General features: G+C 43.5%; 1 protein-coding gene across 1 annotated transcript in view; it reads right to left on the bottom strand.

The window, feature by feature from the left end:
* The window catches only part of EXOC4 (exocyst complex component 4), a 753,548-nt gene that overhangs the window by 106,670 nt on the left and 624,781 nt on the right, over positions 1-22,097 (bottom strand). Inside the window, exon 14 of the mRNA XM_019452780.2 lies at positions 12,743-12,921. Within this exon, the coding sequence (XP_019308325.1) occupies positions 12,743-12,921 (179 nt within the window). The remainder of the gene's footprint in view (positions 1-12,742; positions 12,922-22,097) is intronic.

Raw genomic sequence — 22,097 nt, 5'->3', positions numbered from 1 at the left:
GGGTTTTTCATCACTCTTATAGAAAAGTCCTCATTATGCTTCCTTTCATAACAATTGGATTAAGTTGTTAGTTAGGGACCACAGTCAAATCCACCCGGGATTCAATGACCAGAGCTCAAAGATGTTAGTGTGCAGAATTAACTGCTGTTAATAAACAACACTGTGTCTTAGGGCCCTGCACCTGGCATGTCCCTCCATCTCCTGTGAAGAAAGAGGTCTTTTACATTTTTCTTGTATGATTTCTAATACTGGATATAAGCTATAGTACTGAATTCAGGACAATAAAGTAAAAGAGAACCTTTCCCTAAATCCATGACTACAAAATTTGGCTCCAGGACAGATCCTTGTCGGGGGTGGTAGGGGTACAGCTTGTAAGCTTCACCTTCTTAAAACGGGTGAAATGTCAGGATCATTTATCCCCATGTCCCCTTTTAAAGCACACTCAATGCCATTCACACCAGGAGGCGGCATCACACCCATCTTGTTGTAATTTTGGGAGACAGTCGAAGAAGAGCACTATCTCTGCGGGGAAACAGAGGCACGCCGGCTTGGCGTTCTGAGGCACAGCAGTAGCAGGTGATTGTATTGTTTTTCTAGGCACCGTCGTCTGCACTCTGACAACAGTCAGGCTTTAGTCTAGATTTTGTCACCGTCCCATTTGACCTCGGGCCAATGGTCAAACTTCTGTTTCACGATCATGCTTTGTGAAACTGAGAGAATGAAGCCTGGCCCGTCAAAGCTTCAGGCAGGGATAAGGGATTAAGAATTAATGGTTACAAAGGACCTTGAAAGTGTGAAATGCAATCTAAATGTTGAGTCCATTCCCGTCATCGTGATGCCCTTTGGGACTGTCGCATGCACACACGATTCGCACATAGCGCCCCGTTGCTACGCTTTACTGGGGCTGGCAGTCTGGAAAGGGTCCTTATGCACTATTGATTAATAAGTAAGCTGTCTGAAAAAGCATATCCAGTTTACATTTAGAACATTTTTCTAAATTCAATCTCCACAGATGGTGATTTCTTCCATTAAATCTGGGCCAGCCCTCTATTCTCTTTGTTTTTCCTGTCAGGATTCGTCTCTCCTACCCACTCAACTCTGCAGCATACCTAAACTCAGTTTCAAGGGTGAAGAAATTAAGAGACATACTCTTTTTCTAGTGAGGAGTTCATTAAGTCATGGTTAGTGGGCTTATCTCAAGTTTTAAAGCACCCAACTATCTCAGGGCTTTTCTAGATAAGAGCTCAGATTGAATAGTACAATCAGTGCCTTCAGGTACAATCTTTCACTGGATTCTCATTAGAAGAGGTTTCCTATTTGGCAGCCAAATCAGTCCCCTTAGGTTTTGTTTCGCTCAAGTCCTGTTGCCCTAACAGCTACTCCTCACCTCAGCTCGGGTGGGGGCTCAGGTAATCCTGCGTTTCCACTATTCTTCTCTGTCTGGCTCTGTCATTTCGGGAGGCCATTTTAGAGCCCTCCCTTGTTTTCCAACTTCTTCCGGCCTCCTCCTTTTCCCAAAGATTTTCAATTTTATTTCTTCTTCCGGTTTCCACTTTGGAGTTTTGCTTGAAGATACAATCATTCAGCTGGAAGCTCCCAGCCACCATACTTAAGTCTCCATGATATTACCATATTTTAATAAAATATTTCCCTTATGGATACAAATGTTGGCATTTTCAAAGAAACAGCCACATAATTCTTTATGGAGAGATACTCAGAGCTCCATAATTACACTGAAATGCCCACAGCACTGGCCTTCTATAGCTTCACAATTGATAATCACCTCTGAGCTGAGGGAGGTCGGGTACTGCTTCCTAATCAGTATGCAGACAGGACCATGAACTCTACAGATGACCAGCTGATTGACAAGAAGGGAATTGTTTCTGGTTCTGTCTTTAAATAATAAGAGTCCTCTTTTCACAGTTTTGAAGACCAAAAAGGGTATCTCTTTGAGATTCAACTCTGGCTTCTCAGATGGGCACTTGTACACAGAGGCGACTTTCAGACGCAGGTCCATTCTCAGACACATCCCATGACCTCTGAAACACTGGGGAACCCTGTGGACTGAGAGCCGTGATTTACTAGAAATGATTCGGGAGCACAGATGTTAGAGTTTTAAACGCAACCAACCGTAGGACTTGAGATCAAAGAGGAGCTGGGAGGGGCGGGAGGAAAGTCCAGGCCCAGCACTAAGGGAGGAGAGCGATGAGTGAGAGCTCTAGTGAGAACACTGAGAGTAGTGACCTCGGGAACCCCATATGGAGTCCCCACAACACCCTGCTAACAGCTCCCAAGTTCATCATCTCATTTAATGGCTATGGCCACCCAAGGAGTATGTATCACGGTTTCTATTTGACAGGTAAAGACACCTTTTTAGCTCAGAGAGGCTAAATAAATTCCCTGTGGTGATATAACCCCCTTCACGTGTCCCCAAGTGTACCTGACTTCAAAGTCACATATGTGCTGTATGCGTCCTAGACCAGGAGAAGTACGGGAAAGAGTCTCTGAACTAAAAGAACATCGTAGGTATTCAGGGACAGGCAAAAATGGCCACAAGTCAGGAGCCACGTGAGGGCACTCAATGAGAGGAAAGGGAACCACAGGGTGGAAATGTTAAGAGGGCTGACCATTGTGTATCAGTGCTTAAAGTGTACTGAAAGCAAAGAAACATGGATCAGCCTGAAGCTGGAACGATAATTAGCAGTAAGAGCGCACAGCACATCAATGCGGAGAAAGAGCTGGAGGGGTCCAGATGGTCTTTGTCATAAAATGAGAGAGGCACCAGCATCTCTACTGTTAGTGACAACAGGGTTTCAACAGAGTCCTACGAAGCGGTGAGCATCCTGAGCACAGGGGCTTTTCACACAGTCCGTCCTTAGGATGAATTTCAAGCAGTTTATAAACAACAGAGTACAATGAAGACTGAAAGTGAACAAAACGGAATCATCGCAAAATCGTCATTTGGTGTTTTTACTCCTACAAAACATATGATTAGTTGTGAAACTGGGTACAACATGGAAACGGACTTGGGACATTATTTTCAAAAGTGAGAAAAGCACATACAGAACTAGAAGCAGCGTCAATTAGGTAAGATCAAAATAAATTCGGAGTCGGACAGTGGACAGGAAACTCACGAACAAGATGTAAGGCCAGGGGTAATTGAATTTTCTCGGTAAAAATGAAATTAACCAAAGGCAGCGAATATGGGCAGCATCACTGATAGAGGAAGGAAGGTGAGAGTGAGGCCACAGAAGGAAAGCCAGTTTAAGAAAATGACTACTGGCAAGGCTAAAAACTGATTATGGCACAGAAAGCCTGACCTCAGAAAGATGAGGAGGGAAACGAAATATGCAGGGTCGGACTAAGCAATGCCTGGTGAGGAGCTGTCTGATAACAGTCTACAAATATTTGAAACTTGTAAATACCGAAGCAAGAGAGGAATTAGCACGCGTGGAGTTCTAATTAAAAATAATCAGATGAAATTATGGCAGGGAAAACTCTGGCTTAATAGTTTGACAAACGCAAAGCTGAAACAGGACAGCGTCCCATGAGATCTTGGCTAGGGACATTTTTATTCTCATTTGTGTCAACACAGGAAAACAAACAGCAGTAGGTGTGAGTATGTGGAGGGGTCCACATTTTATCTTACGTTTGCCAGTAAGGCAGAAAAAGCCCACGATAGTGAGCTCCAGCATGGGAGAATTCATATTCCATCTTCTAGAAAATGTTAAATTATAGTAGGCAATGCATAAAGGCCTCCTGGGATGCCACAAAACTACGTATGTGAGGGATGGGAGTATACAGACACCTGGACCTATTCCATCTTTATTTTCAGTGATACAGTTGACTTGTAAACACTTCCACATTCATTCAATTGGTTTGGCAATTGCAGTCTTTCGTGTTAAGAGAGACAAGGATTCCTTGTGCCCTTCTCCTTTGGCTGTCCTGAGAAGGGTAGGAGGAATGGCTTTATTCATTTATTTATTTTTTAACTAAAAAAAATTTTTTTTAAACATTTATTTATTTTTGAGACAGAGAGAGACAGAGCATGAACGGGGGAGGGGCAGAGAGAGAGGGAGACACAGAATCTGAAACAGGCTCCAGGCTCTGAGCTGTCAGCACAGAGCCCGACGCGGGGCTCGAACTCACGGACCGTGAGATGGTGACCTGAGCCGAAGTCGGCCGCTTAACCGACTGAGCCACCCGGGTGCCCCGGAATGGCTTTATTTTTAACCCAATTTGACACACAGTTTGACGAGCTAAATGCTGCTAAGCAGAAGTGGGTTGTTGTCCTGACTCTGGCATAGACTCAAAGTGCATTTTGTGTCTGGTGTTCTTGTCCATTAAATGGGAAGTCATGTTAATCCCAAGCTTTTGAGAACAGAAGAACTAACAAAGTAACTACAGAGAATTTCCCCAATATAAAGAGGAAGAGATATCAAAGAAGACATGGGGGGGGGGGGGGCGCACGGGGAGGTGCTCTAAATCAGTGTTTTTCCATCCCGGCTATTTGTTGAATCACTTGAGGAGATGATAAAAAGCACAGTAGCACAGTAGTCTAGGCATCTCTCCCAGAGGGTGTGAGCGAAAGCTCTCTAGGTCATTCTAATAGAAGCCAAGGTTGAGGAGCAATCCTTTAAAACACTGGTTCTGGACCTCTGATCTGACTGGTTTGGGAACGCTCAGGCCACACCTTGGAACAATTAAATGAAAAATCTCTGAGAGCGGGGCCCAGCATCAGGATGAGAAAAGCTCTCAACTGATTACAACTGATGTGAGGCCAACTTTGAGAAGTACATTTCTCAGGAAGCCAGTCTCACTCATACACAGGTTTTGAGTCAACATTGCACATTAGAACCTAATGAACATGGGTTAAGACTTTTTAATAAAGAAAATTCAGATAACTCTTTTCATCTCAGCACAGCTTTGTCTGAAATAGGATTGTGTAGGTTTCTTTTTTTTTTAAATTTTTTTAATGCTTATTTATTATTGAGAGACAGAGAGACACAGAGCACGAGCAGGGGAGGGGCCGAGAGATGGAGAGACACAGAATCTGGAACAGGCTCCAGGCTCCGAGCTGTCAGCACGGAGCCTGACGTGGGGCTCGAACTCACGGACCGCGAGATCATGACCTGAGCCGAAGTCAGGCGCTCAACCGAATGAACCTCCCAGGCGCCCCAATTGTGTAGGTTTCTTAGGGACTGTTTAGCACACATGGTAACTAAGAAGTAGCTATAGGCCCTAATCAAGTGGCTCAGGGTAGAAAAAACAGCTCCTCTCACACACAGACTTTCAGACCCACAAGATTATATAATCTATATCAACCGCCTAATTGTTTAAGGTAGATAACTATTTTTTTTTTTTTTTTAGCAGCGATTCAACTTGCCCAAACATTGAGCTTACAATAGATGCATTCATTCATCATGTTAAAAAATAGTCACCACGAAGATACACAGAACAGTTTGTGGTGGATAAGTGGAAAGTCGATCCAGAATTCAGAAGGAACTGTCTAGAGAGGACTACATGAATTGGAGGCATAAAAATCAATCCCAGAACATCATCAGTGATAAGTCACACTGATAGGAATTATTCTTGAAACGATTTGATGAGAATAGCACTTTATCTCTGTGGTTTTCCTTCCCCAAACCCATAAGCTCAGTCTCATCACGAAAAGAGATTAGGCAAACCCATACTGAAGGACGTTCTGCAAAATACCTGACCGGTTTTCCTTTCAAAGCGGTCATGGTCATCAAAAGCAAAGAAAGGCTAGGAAGCTGTCACAGTCTAGAAGCTGTCACAGTCTAGATGCACTCAAAGAGACATAATGACTAAATATATTATATCCTGGAGGGTATCCTGGAACGCAAAAAGGACATTAGGTAAAAACTAAGGAAGAGTCTCATAAAGTAAAGACATTAGTTAATAATAATAATAATAAGGTATCAATACTGGTTCATTAGTTGTGAGGAGTGTGTCAGTACTCATGTGAGATGTTAACAGTCGGGAGAAATGGGTGTGAGATGCAAGGAAACTCTGACATTTCTGTCACTTTACTCTGAATCTAAAGCTCTTCCGAAATAAAAATTCTAATAAAAAAATCCATGCCTGGACCCCCACAATGGACATACTAGCATTCAACAGTGAATGGAGGTAAGGGATTATATGAGCAGCTGGAGTCTTCAGGAACCATGAGGGAAGAACAGCGACTGGAGAAAGGTCAGTGTACCAGCCAAGTTTGCAACACACAAAAAAGGGAACCACAGTCATTTTATACTGGTAGATGTGAACGTTTCTAAAAATGATCACACAAATCACATAATCAACCAAATTGTAACACAAACCATCTGATGGCATGCGCGTTTGCCGATTATACAAAATTATATTCCTGCAACAGTAAAACATCTGTCCCGCCCTGTACCTGTGTTGGGAGACATGAAAGATGCTGAACCAATTATGTAAATATTAGCACAGGGCAGTGTTTCCCACAAGTTGTTCCATGGAAGAAAAGTCCTGTGAGGTGCTTTGTGGTGAGAGAATTCACTGCTAAGTTTGGGCAACACTGAACTGCTGTAAATGTGGAGCATTCAAATGAGGAGCTGAATTTTGAGTTTTCTTTGAGTTTAATTCGCCACTCAAGGGTAGGGGCTACTGGATAGGGCAGTGCAGTATCTCGAATATATTACCTAACATGGTAACAAGACAGGTGGAGCTTCTAAGTTAGGGAATACCCATAGAACAAAAATAGAGAGTGACAAATTCGAGAAATGTTCTCCTACCACTATGATGACATTCACAAGGGATACGTACAATAATCCTGTATATTTAAGGCCTAGAAATTCTGGTTACACACTGACAACGATGATCGGAAATGATCATAGGTTGGATGTTGGCATTAAAGTGCTTGCGTTTAAAAAAAAATGATGACCCTCCGGGCTGCTTTAATAGAAATATGGCATGAACGGCCTTGCTGGCACTGTCTTGGTCCCAGTCAAGACAATGATGCAGCGGAGAGAAAATTAAAGTGGGAATTTGAAGAGCTGGATCCATCCCAGTTCAGGCACAGACATGCAGCGTGACCATTCTGAAGCCTCGATTTCCTCGTGTGCAAAATAAGGGAGTTGGACCAGATGGTTTCTAAGATCCCTGGCAATAATTTCACTTCCAGAAAGAAGCATAATTTCACACACATATTCACTACAGCGTTATTTGCAACAGCCAAGAGTTGGAAGCAACCCAAACGTCCACTGACAGATGCATGAATTTTAAAAAGGTGGTATACACATACAATGAAATATTTTTCAGCCATAAAAAAGAAGGAAATCCTATCACATGCTACAACATGGATGAAGCTTGACGCCATTATGTTAAGTGAAATAAGCCAGTCACAAGAAGATAAATTCGGTATGATTCCAAATATGTAAGGGTATCTAAAGTCAAACTTCTAGAAACAGGAAGTAGAATGTGGCTCCCCGGGGCTGGGAGAGAGGGGAAATGGAGAATTGTTCAACGGGTATAGAGTTTGATGAAAAAGTTCTAGTGATCTGCTATACAATAATGTATTTAACACTTCTGTACTGTATGCTTAAAAACGGTTTTTACAATTAGAAAGGAAGTGGATAAATAATTGTGTAACTAATAGTACAATTCCAGAACCAATTCCAGGAACCAAAATTATGACATTTACTCAGTCTGGAGGTTAGAGGGATATTTTAACCTTTTGGTTTCTTAAACTGGAAAAGAGTAGGGTGTGGCATTTTATTGTGTATCATCCATGCATGTGGGTTCAGCAAGAACTTTGGTAATGAGGACTGCGAGCAGAGGTGGAGAAGCCAGGGTCAAAGTCACCTACAGAAGGGCCCACATTCACAAACAGCCAAGTCTCCATCCAAGAGAGTGTCAGTGAACTTGGGCCTGCTCTGGGCTCCTAATTCTCCCACATTTGGTTGCTCTTGATTCAGAGACTGGGATCCTCAGGCCAGAAGTCTTAGTCTATCTAATCTGTAGAGATGGGCAGGTAGGGGCCAGGGAAATATTTTCAGACACATTTAATATTTGACAGAGAAAACAGCCAACATTTAATTTCTGAAGAATACGACAGAAGAAAGAGGTTTAGACTGAAGCAAAGGGACTTTGGAGAAAGACAGACAGACAGACAGAAAGAAAGAAAGAAAGAAAGAGAAAGGCAGACCTCCCAGACGGTAAGGTTACTTGAAGAGCAGAATATGTAATCAAGGATGTTTTAGAATCTCTAATCCTGGAGATTTTTTTTACAGACGCCAAGCCAGAGAGGAGGCCCCCTGAGGAAGCAATGCAGACAGAATAAACCCTTGAGCCCTTTGTAGTCCTCTGTAGTCTATTTTTAAAAGCAACACATCCCTAAAACAAAAGGATACAATACAAAAGAACAGCATTAGTGTTCAAATTGAATACACTCCAATAATTTTTATGTAGGTCACATTTGCTGAGAATTTTCTTAACCATAACAGTTAATCTCAGAGTCTTTGTTTAGGATTTTTACACACAGCAGATATTACAAAGGGCAGATGTTATCTGGAATCTGTACTACAAGGCTGAAATTGTGATCAATGAGGGAAAATATGTATAAACCTAGATCCTGAACGCCCAGTGCTAACTATGATCCCGCTCAACTTCTTTGCACTGAAAATGTCCTGCATATAAAAGAGTTCTGGGAGTAGGAGACAGAGACTGAGGTACAGGTAGGGAGAAAAACAGACTCAGAAAACAAGATTTATACAAGGAGAATCAGAGAAACTCATGAAAGAAGGTCAAGCTGGGTCAACCCAAGACCTTTCTGGAACTGTTTCTGGAGCTCCTGGCAGAAATGCTCCTTTTGTCTGGGATCAAATAAATCCCGGGACTGCTGGTGGCCAAGGATGTTGCCATATACAAAGCGCTTGCCTGAGATGGAAAGGAATAAAGAGAAAATACCAGGAGACAGAAGAAGTGAGACAGGAAGCGGGAGGGAGAGAGAGTACAAAAGACCATGCAGAGGTGTGTAAGCATGTCTTGTAAACCTGGATCCAGCCACTCCTGAAGTCTTCTGATTAACCAGTTTTATGAGTCAATGCATTATTTTTTTTTTTCCTTTCAGTTAGTTTGTTTCTTTCACTGGAAAGAATCCTAATTAGAACAGGCATAAGGAAGATGAGGGTGGTGGGGGTTACCTAAAGAAATGGAGCAGGAACTGAGGACTCCAGTAGGACAAAAGTAAGAACAGTGCCTTTGATGTGGACAGGACCTATTTGAGGGGAGGAGACCCTCTGAGTATAGAGAGACAGAGTGACATTTAGGCAAACACCAAAAGAAAAATTATCTTTGAAGAAATGGTCAACTTTGACCTCTTGGACAAATGGGCAACCATGTCCTACCTCTAAAAGGCAATACTCTCTTCTTTTTTGTTTTTTTAAATATTTAAAAAATTTTGTATTTATTTGAGAGAGAGAGAGAGAGCATGAGTAGGGAGAGGGGCAGAAGGGGAGGGGGGGAGGGGGGGGGAGAGAGAGAGAGAGAGAGAGAGAGAGAGAGAGAGAGAGAGAATGAATCCCAAGTGGGCAACACACTCATCATGGAGCCCAACATGGGGCTTGATCCCAGGACCCTGGGATCATAACCTGAGCTAAAACCAAGAGTCAGATGTTCAACCGACCGAGCCACCCAAGCGCCCACTATACTCTCTTCTGTATGACGTGGGATGTTTCGGGAGGGTGAGAGTCCTGCTGTACTGTCTGGACAAATATTCTACTATGAAAATAATTTTCTGCCAACTTGCTCTACTCTCTCACATTAATAGCTTCCGCATTATACCGAAGCCTGGTATTTACCATACCAAACGATGAACAGGATGCAGAACAAGAAATAAACCTACAATCTTTTCTGGATTTCTTCCCATCCTGCTGAGGATCCATAAGTGCTAGATAAAAGGCTGGCATTCCCTTCATGTTATCCAGTCTCTGGATTTGGAAACGCTTTTGTTGAGGTGATCATTTAGTTCACTTTTCAAAAGAATAATAAAGACCTGTCCCTTATTCCCTTTCTAGAGTCACACTGACATGGGGCAATCAAAGTAACCCATTATCAGAGGATTCCCTGCATTGCTCAAATTATAAACATCAATGGGCACCTCTCCTGGGAATTCGAAGAACAGACGAGTGTGGGTGAGCTAGGCTCGTTGTTAGTGGAATAAACCAGGTTTGCTTGGTGCTTTGTTTTAGCAAAGACAACATAAGTAGTGATTATAGTTCACTTGGGTTTTGTACTGATCATCAAAATGCTGACAGTCACTTAAATCACTCACTGGGTGGAATAATCACCGTGAAAGGAACCGAGAGAGTATAACTTATAATAATGGAACTGAGCACAGGAGACAAAGTATTAATGGGTGTGGTCGAAGAGATCTTTGTCAGAATAACAGAGATGATTAAAGGCAAGAATTAGACATCAAGTGTACTAGGGACTCTCAGTGACATGAAGACAACAGCTAAATTGTGCAATTGCAAACTTGAGCGTAACTCAGAGAACATCTTTCTCTTTTTGAAAACAGATGATGCCAGGTTAGCCCGGCAGTGGCTTGCTGTAGAGGTTATGTACTGTCTTGCTGTGTAAAAACCCTTTTAAAATGGACAGAACAGAAATCTGGAATGCTGAGCCACTGAAATAAGCGATTGCATTATTAAACATTAGATGTTGATGGCCCACCAAGCGAGAGGACCCCTTCCAATCATCACTAATAAGCCAACCCAACCAGCCTGGCATTTGTAAGGGTCAAAGGAAAAACCGGGAAAAGAAGCACGGGGTCCCTTTAGGGGACTGTTTATTTGGCAATTATCAAAAGGGCAATTAGCTCTGACTTTTCTTTGTGGTGGAGTGGGGTGGGACTGGGAGATAAAACGGATAATTTAGACAACTGCTTGTAACAGATTGCCTGATAATGACAGGATTAGCAAGTTGAGGGCCTTTCAAGGATATCTACAGATCTGCGCAGGCCCAACACTGTGCCCAAACTATCCAATTCTTATAGATTCTGAGAATAAATATGTATAATTTTATCCTCAGAGAAAAAGTAATGCTAAATAATAAAAAGTATAAAAATAAAAGTATAAATAAAAAGTAGTATTTCAAGAGGATTTCTAAAGCAGAGTTTATAATCTTGCTCAAAGCTCCTTCCTTCTGTCCATTTTCCCCACCTGCTACTGACCTTCAGGATAGCTACCCAATCAGCATGAGACCAGTTAAGCAGTGAGCATTCAAGGGACTCCGAGACTCTCTGGGTCCATATGGCAGGGGAGAATTTACCCCTGTGAGTTTCAGCCACACCTCTTCCCATCTCTAGGCTGGAAACTGTGGTTAATCAAATAATGACTTTTCAAAAGACAATGATAATAACTTACACTGAAGTTCAGTCCAAACAATGCAAGTATTTTCTAATTATCTCCTAACATTAACTCTAATATTAAGTTCAAAGCCGATCGTTTCTTTCATGTTATTGCTGTTATGTTACTTTTTTCTGTTGTTTATTTATGCACTCAAATCTGTCAGTGCCTTTATTCCTTCTTCCCATCATTTTTCCTTTGCTTTTATTTTAACTGCCTAACACATACTTCTGAACTAATGCCTTTAAAAAAAAGGATTTATTGGGGTGCCTGGGTGGCTCAGCTGGTTAAGCGTCTGACTCTTGACTCAGCTCAGGTCATGAACTCACACTTTGTGGGTTTGAGCCCCGTGTCTGGCTCTGTGCTGACAGTGCAGAGCCTGCTTGGGATTCTCTCTCTCCCTCTCTCTCTCTGCCCTACCTCTCCCTTTCTCTCTCCCTCTCTCTTTCAAAATAAATAAATAAGGGGTGCCTGGGTGGCTCAGTAATTTAAGCATCTGACTTTGGCTCAGATCATGATCTCATGGTTTGTGAGTTTGAGCCTCATGTCGGGCTCTCTGCTGTCAGTGTACAGCCTGCTTCAGATCCTCCATCCCCCTCTCTCTCTGCTCCTCCCCTGCTCATTCTCTCTCTCTTTCTCTCTCTCTCAAAAATAAATGAACACTAAAAAAGATAAACTTAAAAAAATTTTAAATTTAAAAAATACTTATTTTATAGTTATTGAATAAAGTTTATGGGCCTTAAAGTTTTCAAATGATGTCTCTCAGAGTCAATGGTCCTCAATGGAAAAAAGTTTCCTGTTTTTATTTCATATCCTATACGTTCCTTTCCTTGAATCCTATAGTTAAGTTATCTCTCATCCATCTCTTTCTGGGAATAACTGTTTTTCCCATTTTTTTATTTCCTAGCATCTTCGTCACTTCTATTATTCTCTTGTTAGACACTTTTTCATTAAAATGAAAACATCAGCTGTGTGCTCAGTTCTGAGATACTGTTTCCATCCTTGAGAAGTTATTGTGAGGAGGGCAAAGGTATTGCTTTCTGTTCCTGAGACACAATGGTGTGTTCTTACACGATTTTATGTTTCGAAGGTTTAACATCAAGCTATGTGAACACGAACCTTTTTTGGCCTTCCACGTCTCACACAGGAAAGCCAAGATTTCGTCCTTTAGAAGAACCACAAAGGATGTAAGGCGCAGCCCAAGCAGAATTCTTGCACGGATCTAGCACAGACCTTCTGACAACCTGACCGTCCCTCATATGGGGACATGTACACGCACTCACATTTCCAATGAAACTACTCAGTCTAGTTCCTCTGCTGTCCCCAAAACAGCCGCCATGATAGATACTTACTCTGGGATGTAGAAAGATTGGAGAAAGCTGACTTTGTTCGACCTGCTAACCATTCCAGGCTTTCATGCATGTTGGCCAAAGCTTTGAGGTCACTGACATCACGGAGGATGTCTTGCGGAGGGATTAATTTGTCACCCAGGTTCCCAATAAGAACTTCTGACTCCTTACCAAAGGCTGCCCTGAAAAACAAATCAGAAACATACTTCACACACAGCACAGAAAAGAGAGGGGGTGGGCAGTACTTTTTAAGGCATGCCTAGCACTGCGTTATTTGTTATAGTCGCTATTTCATAGCATGCTATTTTTCCTATAAGTTTAGCAAACTACCGTATACCTGCTTAAAATTACTCTAATTGGAGAAAGATGGTTCTTAGAAGAATGAAGTTCCCCTGACGCTTATACCTTCAACAGGAACCGGCATGGACCTGACCTAGACAGCGATGGTCGCCGGGGATGGCTTTGATGGCTGCTCTCTTGTGGGTACGTCCTTGCCTCTTCTGTTATGGATGTTGCTGAACAACATTAAAAATGTACACGGTTGAAGGTTATTGTAATACATAAAACCACCAAGTTAATCAGCTAGAAAATGTTTTCGAATGTTCAAAAGCAAAGAGGGTCCAGCCTCTTAAGAGAGCAGATTATAGTTCAGACGGACAGGCCTCGTTCATTCACTCATTTACTTGTTCTAAAAGGGATCTGAAGCGAATGAACTACAAAGCATTAAGCTATGTGTTATTCGAAAAGAGAAACCAGTAAAAATCAATGCTGGATCCTCTGACTGGAAAAATAGAGTCAGGTGGTCTTTGCACAAATCTGTGTCCTCATGATATTTTGGTGGTGGCGGGGGCGGGGGTGCTGAAAAACCAAATTCTGTGGGCTCACAGAAGGAGGGGGCAGAGGGGCTCCTGGAGACCATACAGCAATGCCCTTGCACATGTGCAGAAACGGAGGCCCAGAGGTGAACCGTTTTGCCCAAATAACACACAAGGGGCAGAGCTGGGACTCAGTCTAATTCCCACAGTGCCCTTTCTTTCAAAAAGACAGAGGGCCGATGTGACAGAAGACGACCGAGGACGCTAGGGAGAAAAATCTGGTCTTTTAGGGCAAGTTCCACGCAGGTGAGTAAGCAGAGTTGCGGCTGGTGGAGGTTGGAACAGGCACCTGGAGAGTTTTCTGTAAGTCTCAAGGCTTTTGAAACCTCAGAACACCTTAAGTGAGCAGGAGCAAAGGGTTTATTTAAGTAGAACAAACCGAACGAAGTGTCCAGCAGGCAGTGATTAGTAGCAGCTGACATACAGTCAGAAGGATGCTTAATTGACACATAGGCCCGTAGGGCCCAGCACTAGAGCAGAGGCTCCACGTTGAGAAAAACGCCTGCTGTGAATTAAATGCTTCATAAAAAAGGTTTACGCTGCCAAGTAGTGACTCGCCATTAGGCTTTTTGTTTCAACGGAGAGTTTCGAACGTTTTCGAATGTTTCGCGCATTTTTTAAGGAAGTCATAATTGGACGAGTCGGGTAAGCTGTGGTCCCGGAGGCAACACGTAGCCAGCCCAGGAACCTCGGAGCGTGCGTACGAGCCTTTACGCAGAGGTCACGTAAAAAGGTCTTGGGGTGGGACCCAAAAGTTTGCGTTTCTAACTCGTTTCAGGCCCTTGTCTGGGAAGCACGCGTTCTTTGAGCACAAAGAGTTGCAGCCCAGGCTTCAAAGTCAGACAAAAGACACATCTGGGGCTGAATTCTCAGTCTGTCATTCACCGTGTGAATCGCCTTCGCTTCTCCGAACACCGTTAGCTAGGGGCGGTAGTGGTGTCCTCATAGGAAGTAACGTAAAAATAGAGGGGATTTAAAAAGTCTTGACTGGGAAAATTTCAGTCATTACACACGCAGAGAGAAGCGTACAATAACCCCCCGTGTAGCCAATGCTCAGCTTCAATTATTAGCAACTCATGGTAAGTCTTAGTTCATCTATCCTCATCCACTCCCCATCTGCCTTGGAGTATTTTTGTTTGTTTTGTTTTGGAGAGAGAGATTGAGGGAGCTTGTGCCCACGCACATGAGAAAGCGAGGGGTCAGGGGTGGGGAGAATCTTAAGGAGGCTCAGTGCTCAGCGTGGAGCCTGACGTGGGGCTCGATCCCATGACCCTGTGATCATGGCCCGAGCAGAAATCAAGAGATGGATGCCCCGGTGGTTTCGTAGGTTAAGCATCTGACTCTTGATTTCAGCTCGGGTCATGATCTCATGGCTTGTGAGTTCGAGCCCCCAGGTCGGGCTCCATGCTGATAACGCAGAGCCTGCTTGGGATTTGTTCTCTCTCTCAAAATAAATAAATAAACTTAAAAAAAAAAAAGAAAAAACCAAAGAGTCGGACGCTCAACCAGCTGAGCCACCCAGGCGCCCCTCTCCTTGTCTTGCAGTATTTTGAAACAAATCATTCAGGTGATGGTAAGTGCATGGAACTTGGTGAAAGGTAACAAGTAGTAGTTCTACCACTCTGGCCTGTTGAGATGGCTGGTTTATTTAGTGCCAACCCAGGGTGAGCTACGATGAATGAATTGAAATAGGTGAGTGATCAGAAGTAAATAAATTAGATCTCAAGGGCTCGTTTTACAAGTGGGGCCTTGTAACATCACGGCAAGTATCACTGTGTCTCGCAGTCCAGACTTGCCAGAATCTCCAAGAGGTAAATTACTGTGACAGAAGCCCCTGGTTGCCAAGCCAGTATCCATCATCCCATATGCCTTCTTAGTAAAAGGACCCTGATATTGTTGGGGTCAGCAACATATGCGACTTAAAAACAAAACAAAACAAAAACGCCCCTCAATTTCCCTGCCCTTGTGGCAGATGTAGCTCTAAACCGAAATCAGGAGGTGGGCTTCCGGGAAAGCTCTTTGAAGAGTCTTAGCTGGCCGGGGCCTCTTTTGCCTTCTCCCTTTCTGGAATGCAGTCGTGCTTCTTCGAACATCAGGTGAGTATGAGTATGAAAACAATGCTCAGAATGATAGAGGTCCAGGTGGGCGGTGTGCGTGCCCCAGTGTCACCACAGAGCTGCGATACGGCCGGAGACAATGCACTTCTGGGCTTCAAGTTACGGGAGGGACAGCAAAACCCTATTTGTTTAAGCCACTGCTATTCCAAGTTTCTGCTACCCGCCACTAAATGCAATTTCTAACTGACACAATGATCTAATTAGCATACATGATGTCACGCTCAGAGAACTTTTCTGAATTTAGATATCCCGAAAATCAAGTTACAGGGAAAGGCAAAACAATGTCTCCTCCTTGCTTTGAGCCCAGCAGACAGTTATAATATCTTCCCTGTGGCTGTCATTCAGTCAAGTTGTAAATATTTAGTTTTCTTAATCTGTCCTTACGTATCAACTCTCCCAGCCCCTTAATCATCTTTGATAGATACAACACAAAAAAATGCCTCTGAGCTGGGTGGTTAAAAAGCAACAGGGGAGGCAAACAGCTTTGAAAATCAGGCTTGGAGGCATTTTCATGCATGTAGGTGTAACCCTGGGTGCAATGTGACAATCAAGACAAATGTATTTATGTGGAAGTCTAATCTGCTTGGGTGGGGCTCTCTGGGCCCCTGGGCATGTCTGTGGTGCACCTTCCAGCACTGGATGCCTATCCCATTTCCCTTTGGCTCACTCCGATTTGCTTAACCTCCTCCGACGGGAGAGCAACAGACTGAGGAAAACACAAACTGCCTCATGTTGAATACATAGTAGACATCTCATTTGACAGGAATCCATAATCACCCCCTAACAACCTGGAGAGAGCACAGAAACCATGACATTGAGGATAAATGATTGACAGCTAAAACTATTTCACACAAAAAATCATTCCTTCGAGGATTTGTGGGTGTCCAAGAGCTTGGTGGATGGTTTTTGTGTGTTACAATAACCTTAGGGGATGGCTTTAGTTGCTCGACTGTGGATCTTTTTCTAAACCCTCTAATTTATTAAATAACTCATGGTATATCCACACTGTGGAAAGCTATGCAGTCATTAGAAATTATATAGTAAAAAGTACTTGCTACCACAGAAAAATGTTTCCTCTGGCTTATTTTTAACCATGATCTGCAGCCAAGTAAAACAAGCTGTTATAAAACTCTATGATATTAAAAAAGAAAATGATTATGTATCTATATGAACTAAAAAAGACTGGACTGGATATCTACATACCAAGATGTGCACTGTGTAACGAGATCATGCTTTGTGCTTCTCTGTATTTTCTATATTTTCTCCAGAGAACATGTATACTTTTTAGTTAAAAACAAAACCTGGGAGGGGTGCCTGGGTGGCTCAGTCGGTTGAACGGTTAAGTGTCCGACTTTGGCTCAGGTCATGATCTCACAGCTGGTGGGTTCGAGCCCCGCGTCGGGCTCTGTGCTGACAGCTCGGAGCCTAGAACCTGCTTCAGATTCTGTGTCCTCCTCTCTCCGCTCCTCCCCCGCCCAGGCTCTGTCTTTCTCTCTCAAAAATAAACATTAAAACCAACAAACCCAAAAAAACAAAACAAAAAGACACACCGAAGTTGGTAACCCTACCACAAATGAACGAGAAAAATCTTTCAAAGGGCCATATCAAGAATTTTAGCATGGAAAACTGGAAGACATAGATACTATAGTTATTTTAGCCAAACTGGGAGACAACGACCGGTCGGCTGGTCTGAAGGCTGGTGTGGGCTGTGGCTCCAGGTTTGCTCGAGATGAGTCACTGTCCACCACAGAGGGTCTCACTGCCAGAATGCCTACCACCCAGCATCTGGACCAATATTTCCAGATCCAAATTTCTACTCACTCTTCCTCTCCTACTTGCTATGTGAGCACATTAATGAAGGAGCACATGACACATATTCGAGTGAAACGGCAACAGAACAATCATTACCTTGAGAAGGTGAAGTAACAGAAATTCAGAAGTAACAGGCACCCGCTAATTGCCCACAGACCATTTGTCAGAGCCGGGAACAGGAATCAGAACTCAAAGCTGTGTGTTTTCGGTACCGGGGCCCGTGTGAGGCGCCACCTTCATCATCAGTAGGCCAACACACTCGCGTAGGAGCCCATGAAAAAACCACAGAAGTGTCGAGCCTGTTAAGCTTAATTTTAGCACACAATTATAATCTTTAAAAGCTTGATCTGACAAGAATTCATTTAGGAGATTTTGCCAAGAGTGTAAAACCTGTTTAATTTAATTTTACCACACAATTATAATCTTTAAGGAGGTCTATCTGACAAGAATTCATTTAAGAGAATTTTGCCGGAGATGCTGAAAATTGTCTCCGTTTAGTCTTTAAATAGTTCTGTTATCCGCTGAAATCTTAGCAAGGCAAAAAAAAAAAAAAAAAAAAAAAAAAAAATCTGCATTTTCAGCAGACTAAATGCATTTCTGAAAGAAACGCTGCAAATAGTTTCAACATGATTGACCTGCAGTTCTGGGCTATGTTTGATCACATGACATTGTATACTCAGACTCACTGCTTGCTCTCCCAGCAAATCTCCCCCAGTCTCCCACCGCGGCTTCACCCCTGCCGTGTGAGAACTGCCCCAGGAGTCAGGGAAACCCTGCCAGAGTGCCCTCCTCTCTGATCCAGGACAGGGCAGGGAGGAACCAGGACTGGCTCATATAGCGAACCAGACTCACGCAGACTTCTTGCACCTTCGAAGGGGCAGTGTTGTGCCCCCGTGCTGTAACAGCCACTTCCCCTGCCTGAAATGTTTCCAGAAGTACCGCTTTCCTCAAGGTCTTCCTCAACAATCCTGCTAATCCTGTTCGACCACGTTTCTGGACAAGAAACTCATTTTGCAGCAAAAGAAGTAAGGCAGAGCTGACGCTCCCGGAATTCAGGTCTTGTTGCATACCCAATCCCCCGGGGGTGGGGGGGTGGGGGGAGCTGGCCTGATGGAAGGGTTGGTCTATGTAGGATTCAGCTATGGTCCAGCTGGAAGGCAACACCTCTAAGGCTGGAGTGCTGAGGGCCTGACTCAGAGACCCACATAGAGTATTTTTCCCCCCAATGACAAGAAAATATGGGTCTGGGGACTAAGGAATAAAAGTAGGCATGGGCTCTCCTCTCTTATGGAGGGTCTACTCTTGCCTCACCCCCCCACCCCCCCCACGTGGCACTAGGCCACTTTTCAGGTGTTCAGGAAGGAAGGTCTCCACCAGAGGATACAACAATGACCACAATAAATTGGTAGCAGAGACTGTCATATGGTTTTCTGGGCTTCTCACTACTGAGCCCTCAGGCAGAGAGGCGTTACTTTGATGCCTGGAATGACGGGCCTCAATTGCCAAGAGGGGGACATGTGTTGCTCCTGCACAATCAGGGCGGGCAGGACTATGTCAGATTCACTGGGCTCCATCTGAGTGTTTCCATGTCCATGGTGAAATTAGTGGAAAAACCAGGGCAGCCTAATAAAGGCAGAGCTGCTAAGAACTCAGGTCTCTCAGGAACAAAGACTCTATTCAATACATCCAGGTGGAGAACCCTGACCACCTGAGGTGCTGGCAGAGGGCGAGGGCACCATGGAATGGGTGGTTAGAAAAAGGAAGTCATCAATATCTGCTGCTGCTTCTGACCAGTTACAGGGGCTGTGGCAGCCTGCATATTTACGCATATATCAGCCAATGGTTTCTTTTTCTTTTCCACTCCCCCTACTACATTTTATTTACGGTAAAATATACATAACATGAAGCTGACCATTTAACCATTTTTAAGTATACAGTTCAGTAGCATTAAGTACACTCACCACGTGCCATCATCGCTATCTCTTTCCAGAACTTTTCCATCATCCCAAACAGAAACTATTCCCATTAACCAGTAACTTTATTGCTGGACGGCGGGATCATAGGGTGATTCTGCGTTTAGCTTTTTCAGGGACTACCAAAATGCCTTCCACAGTGGCTGTACCATTTTACATTCCTACCAGCAATGCACAGGGGGTTCTAATTTCTCCATATACTTGCCAAAATGTGTCATTTTCTGGTTTTAAAATTTTTAATTAATTTTTAAATAACAGCCGTCCTAATGGGTGTGAGGTGGCATCTTCCCCACTCGTTTTATATGAGGAACTGGTAGTGATCAACATTCCAGTTTCATTCAGAGGTCACCAGATATGAGAAGTCACATCTGACCTGACCAGGGAGGACACCGGAAATCCTAGACTTGAGATTAACACACTGAGTGATGAGACAGACTCTCCCTTGTTGGGGGAGAGGGGGAAGGAATGCCTTAATAGGATGAATAGCAGCCTGGATGAAGCAGAAGGAAGAAGTTCTAAGCTACTGGCATAAAGGTAACAAGGATACAGAGTAACAAGTCCTAGGCCTGTTTACCCTAAGATCTATTCTTCACTTTTCCCTTCTCTGATCTATACTGGGGGTGGGGGGCAGGCAGGGGCCGACGCTTGTAGGCTGTTTTCCAGGTTCCCAGCTGGGTTGTGACAATGGGAGGCCCTAGGTCGGGGATGTTGACGGCCAAAGGCAAGGCGAAGGCAGGGCACTTATCCCCCTCCCTCTCGCCTTTGGGCGATGTCTCTGGCAACAGATGCATCTCCTTCCTGGCTCCAGATCCTACCAGGCCCCAACTTACTTTGGGTGCCTCTGTGTTCTGGTAAATGCCTCTCTCCTTTGGCATTCTGGCTAAAGGGAGATCGTGGCTTCTTGCCGTTGGGTTATTGTAATGTCCCTGTTTGATACATCCTCATTAAAATGTATAACCAATTCCCTGCATTAAATTCTCTTGGAGGTAAATAGTTGACATGGTTTCTGTTTTCCACATTAGACCTTGACTTACATAAGACCCAATAATGATGTCTTACCATATTCAATGCTACTGCGGATGGAGTCAATTATTTGGCTTGGGAATTAATTAGTTCTGTTGTGTAGGCAGAGAAACTGAGACTGGTTACGGTGACCTGTAGGAGATCACTTAGCCGTTATCTGTCAGAGCCTAAACCGATGAAGGTTATAAAAAGGTCAGGTCATCTACCTCGATTCCTAATAATACCGACTGATTCTATTGAGATGTGACAATGACACATCCATTTATCACTTCTGCTTTTTACAACTGCTCAATCTTCAACCCTTTCAAAACTTAATTTGTCTGTGTCAAAAATAATGCGGGTAGTACCATTCTGATGGGTTCTTTAATCAGGTTTTCAAAAACTGTTTTTCTAAGATGATCTTGGCTAAACCCTCATAAATAAGAATAAAATAGCCCAGTTATCCTGATTACAATATTATTTTTTTTCCTCCTAGAAAATGCTAAAACTCATCATTAAGTCTCCCCTTCAATGGTTTTGCATGCATGTTCGTTTCATCACACACTCTCACGTGAGTACCTATTTTTCACATTTAATAAGTAATTGCTCTTTTTTAGAAATTTGTCTCCATCAATAATCACAATCAAGGATTTTTGTCGTTGGCTTTCTTTGCCTACCGTTCCTCTGCCTTGTAAAAACTTGCAATGCTCTGGCCTGGCTAGATGGGGCTGAGAAGTCCACAAATCTGTTCAGAGGCAGAACTGGGAAGGAGTCTGGGAGGGGCCTTCTCCACAATCAAGGTGAATATTGAAAATATCAGCAACTTTTCTGCTCCTGGGTCCTGCTTGGGGCTTAGAACAGCATTAATTTATTGTTACTTTTTTTTTTTTTTTTTTTTTTCCTGGTCGCAGGGAAATTGTAGTTTCTGGGTTTCTACTCCTGGATGATAGCCAGGAAAAATTAATCATGACCATCTTGGGGGCGGGGGTGGGGGTTTGACCACCAGCTCTTTCTCTTGTTTCTTTAAATCAGCTTGCTCACTGAGACAGGCACCAAACACTAGACTCATGGATTTCTGATATTCTGGCACTGAGAGGGATCTTGGCAGGTCATGTAAATCAGTGGTCCTCACTCTGGCTATACCTTAAAAGCTTAACTAGTAAAGCATAAACAAAATTCCCCATGCGTAACTCCATGTGCAAAAATTCTGATCTAATTGGTCATGGGTGGGGCTCAGACATGGACATTTAAAAAAAAATTTTTTTTTAACGTTTATTTATTTTTGAGACAGAGAGAGACACAGCATGAACAGGGGAGGGGCAGAGAGAGAGGGAGACACAGAATCGGAAGCAAGCTCCAGGCTCTGAGCCATCAGCCCAGAGCCCAACGCGGGGCTCGAACTCGCGGACAGCGAGATCGTGACCTGAGCTGAAGTCGGACGCTCAACCGACTGAGCCACCCAGGCGGACATGGACATTTTTAAAAAGAGTGGCTTTCCTGGAATATGTTTCCTATGTTGTAAAATTTACCCAGTTAATATGAGCAGTTCAATAGTGTTCAGTCTATCACAGTTACGCGA

Source organism: Panthera pardus, unplaced genomic scaffold, assembly GCF_024362965.1.
Source record: "Panthera pardus isolate Hobbes unplaced genomic scaffold, ASM2436296v1 HiC_scaffold_8, whole genome shotgun sequence".
Lineage (NCBI taxonomy): Eukaryota > Metazoa > Chordata > Mammalia > Carnivora > Felidae > Panthera > Panthera pardus.
Note: the sequence above shows the minus strand (reverse complement) of the source record. Positions and strands in the feature narration are given on the sequence as shown.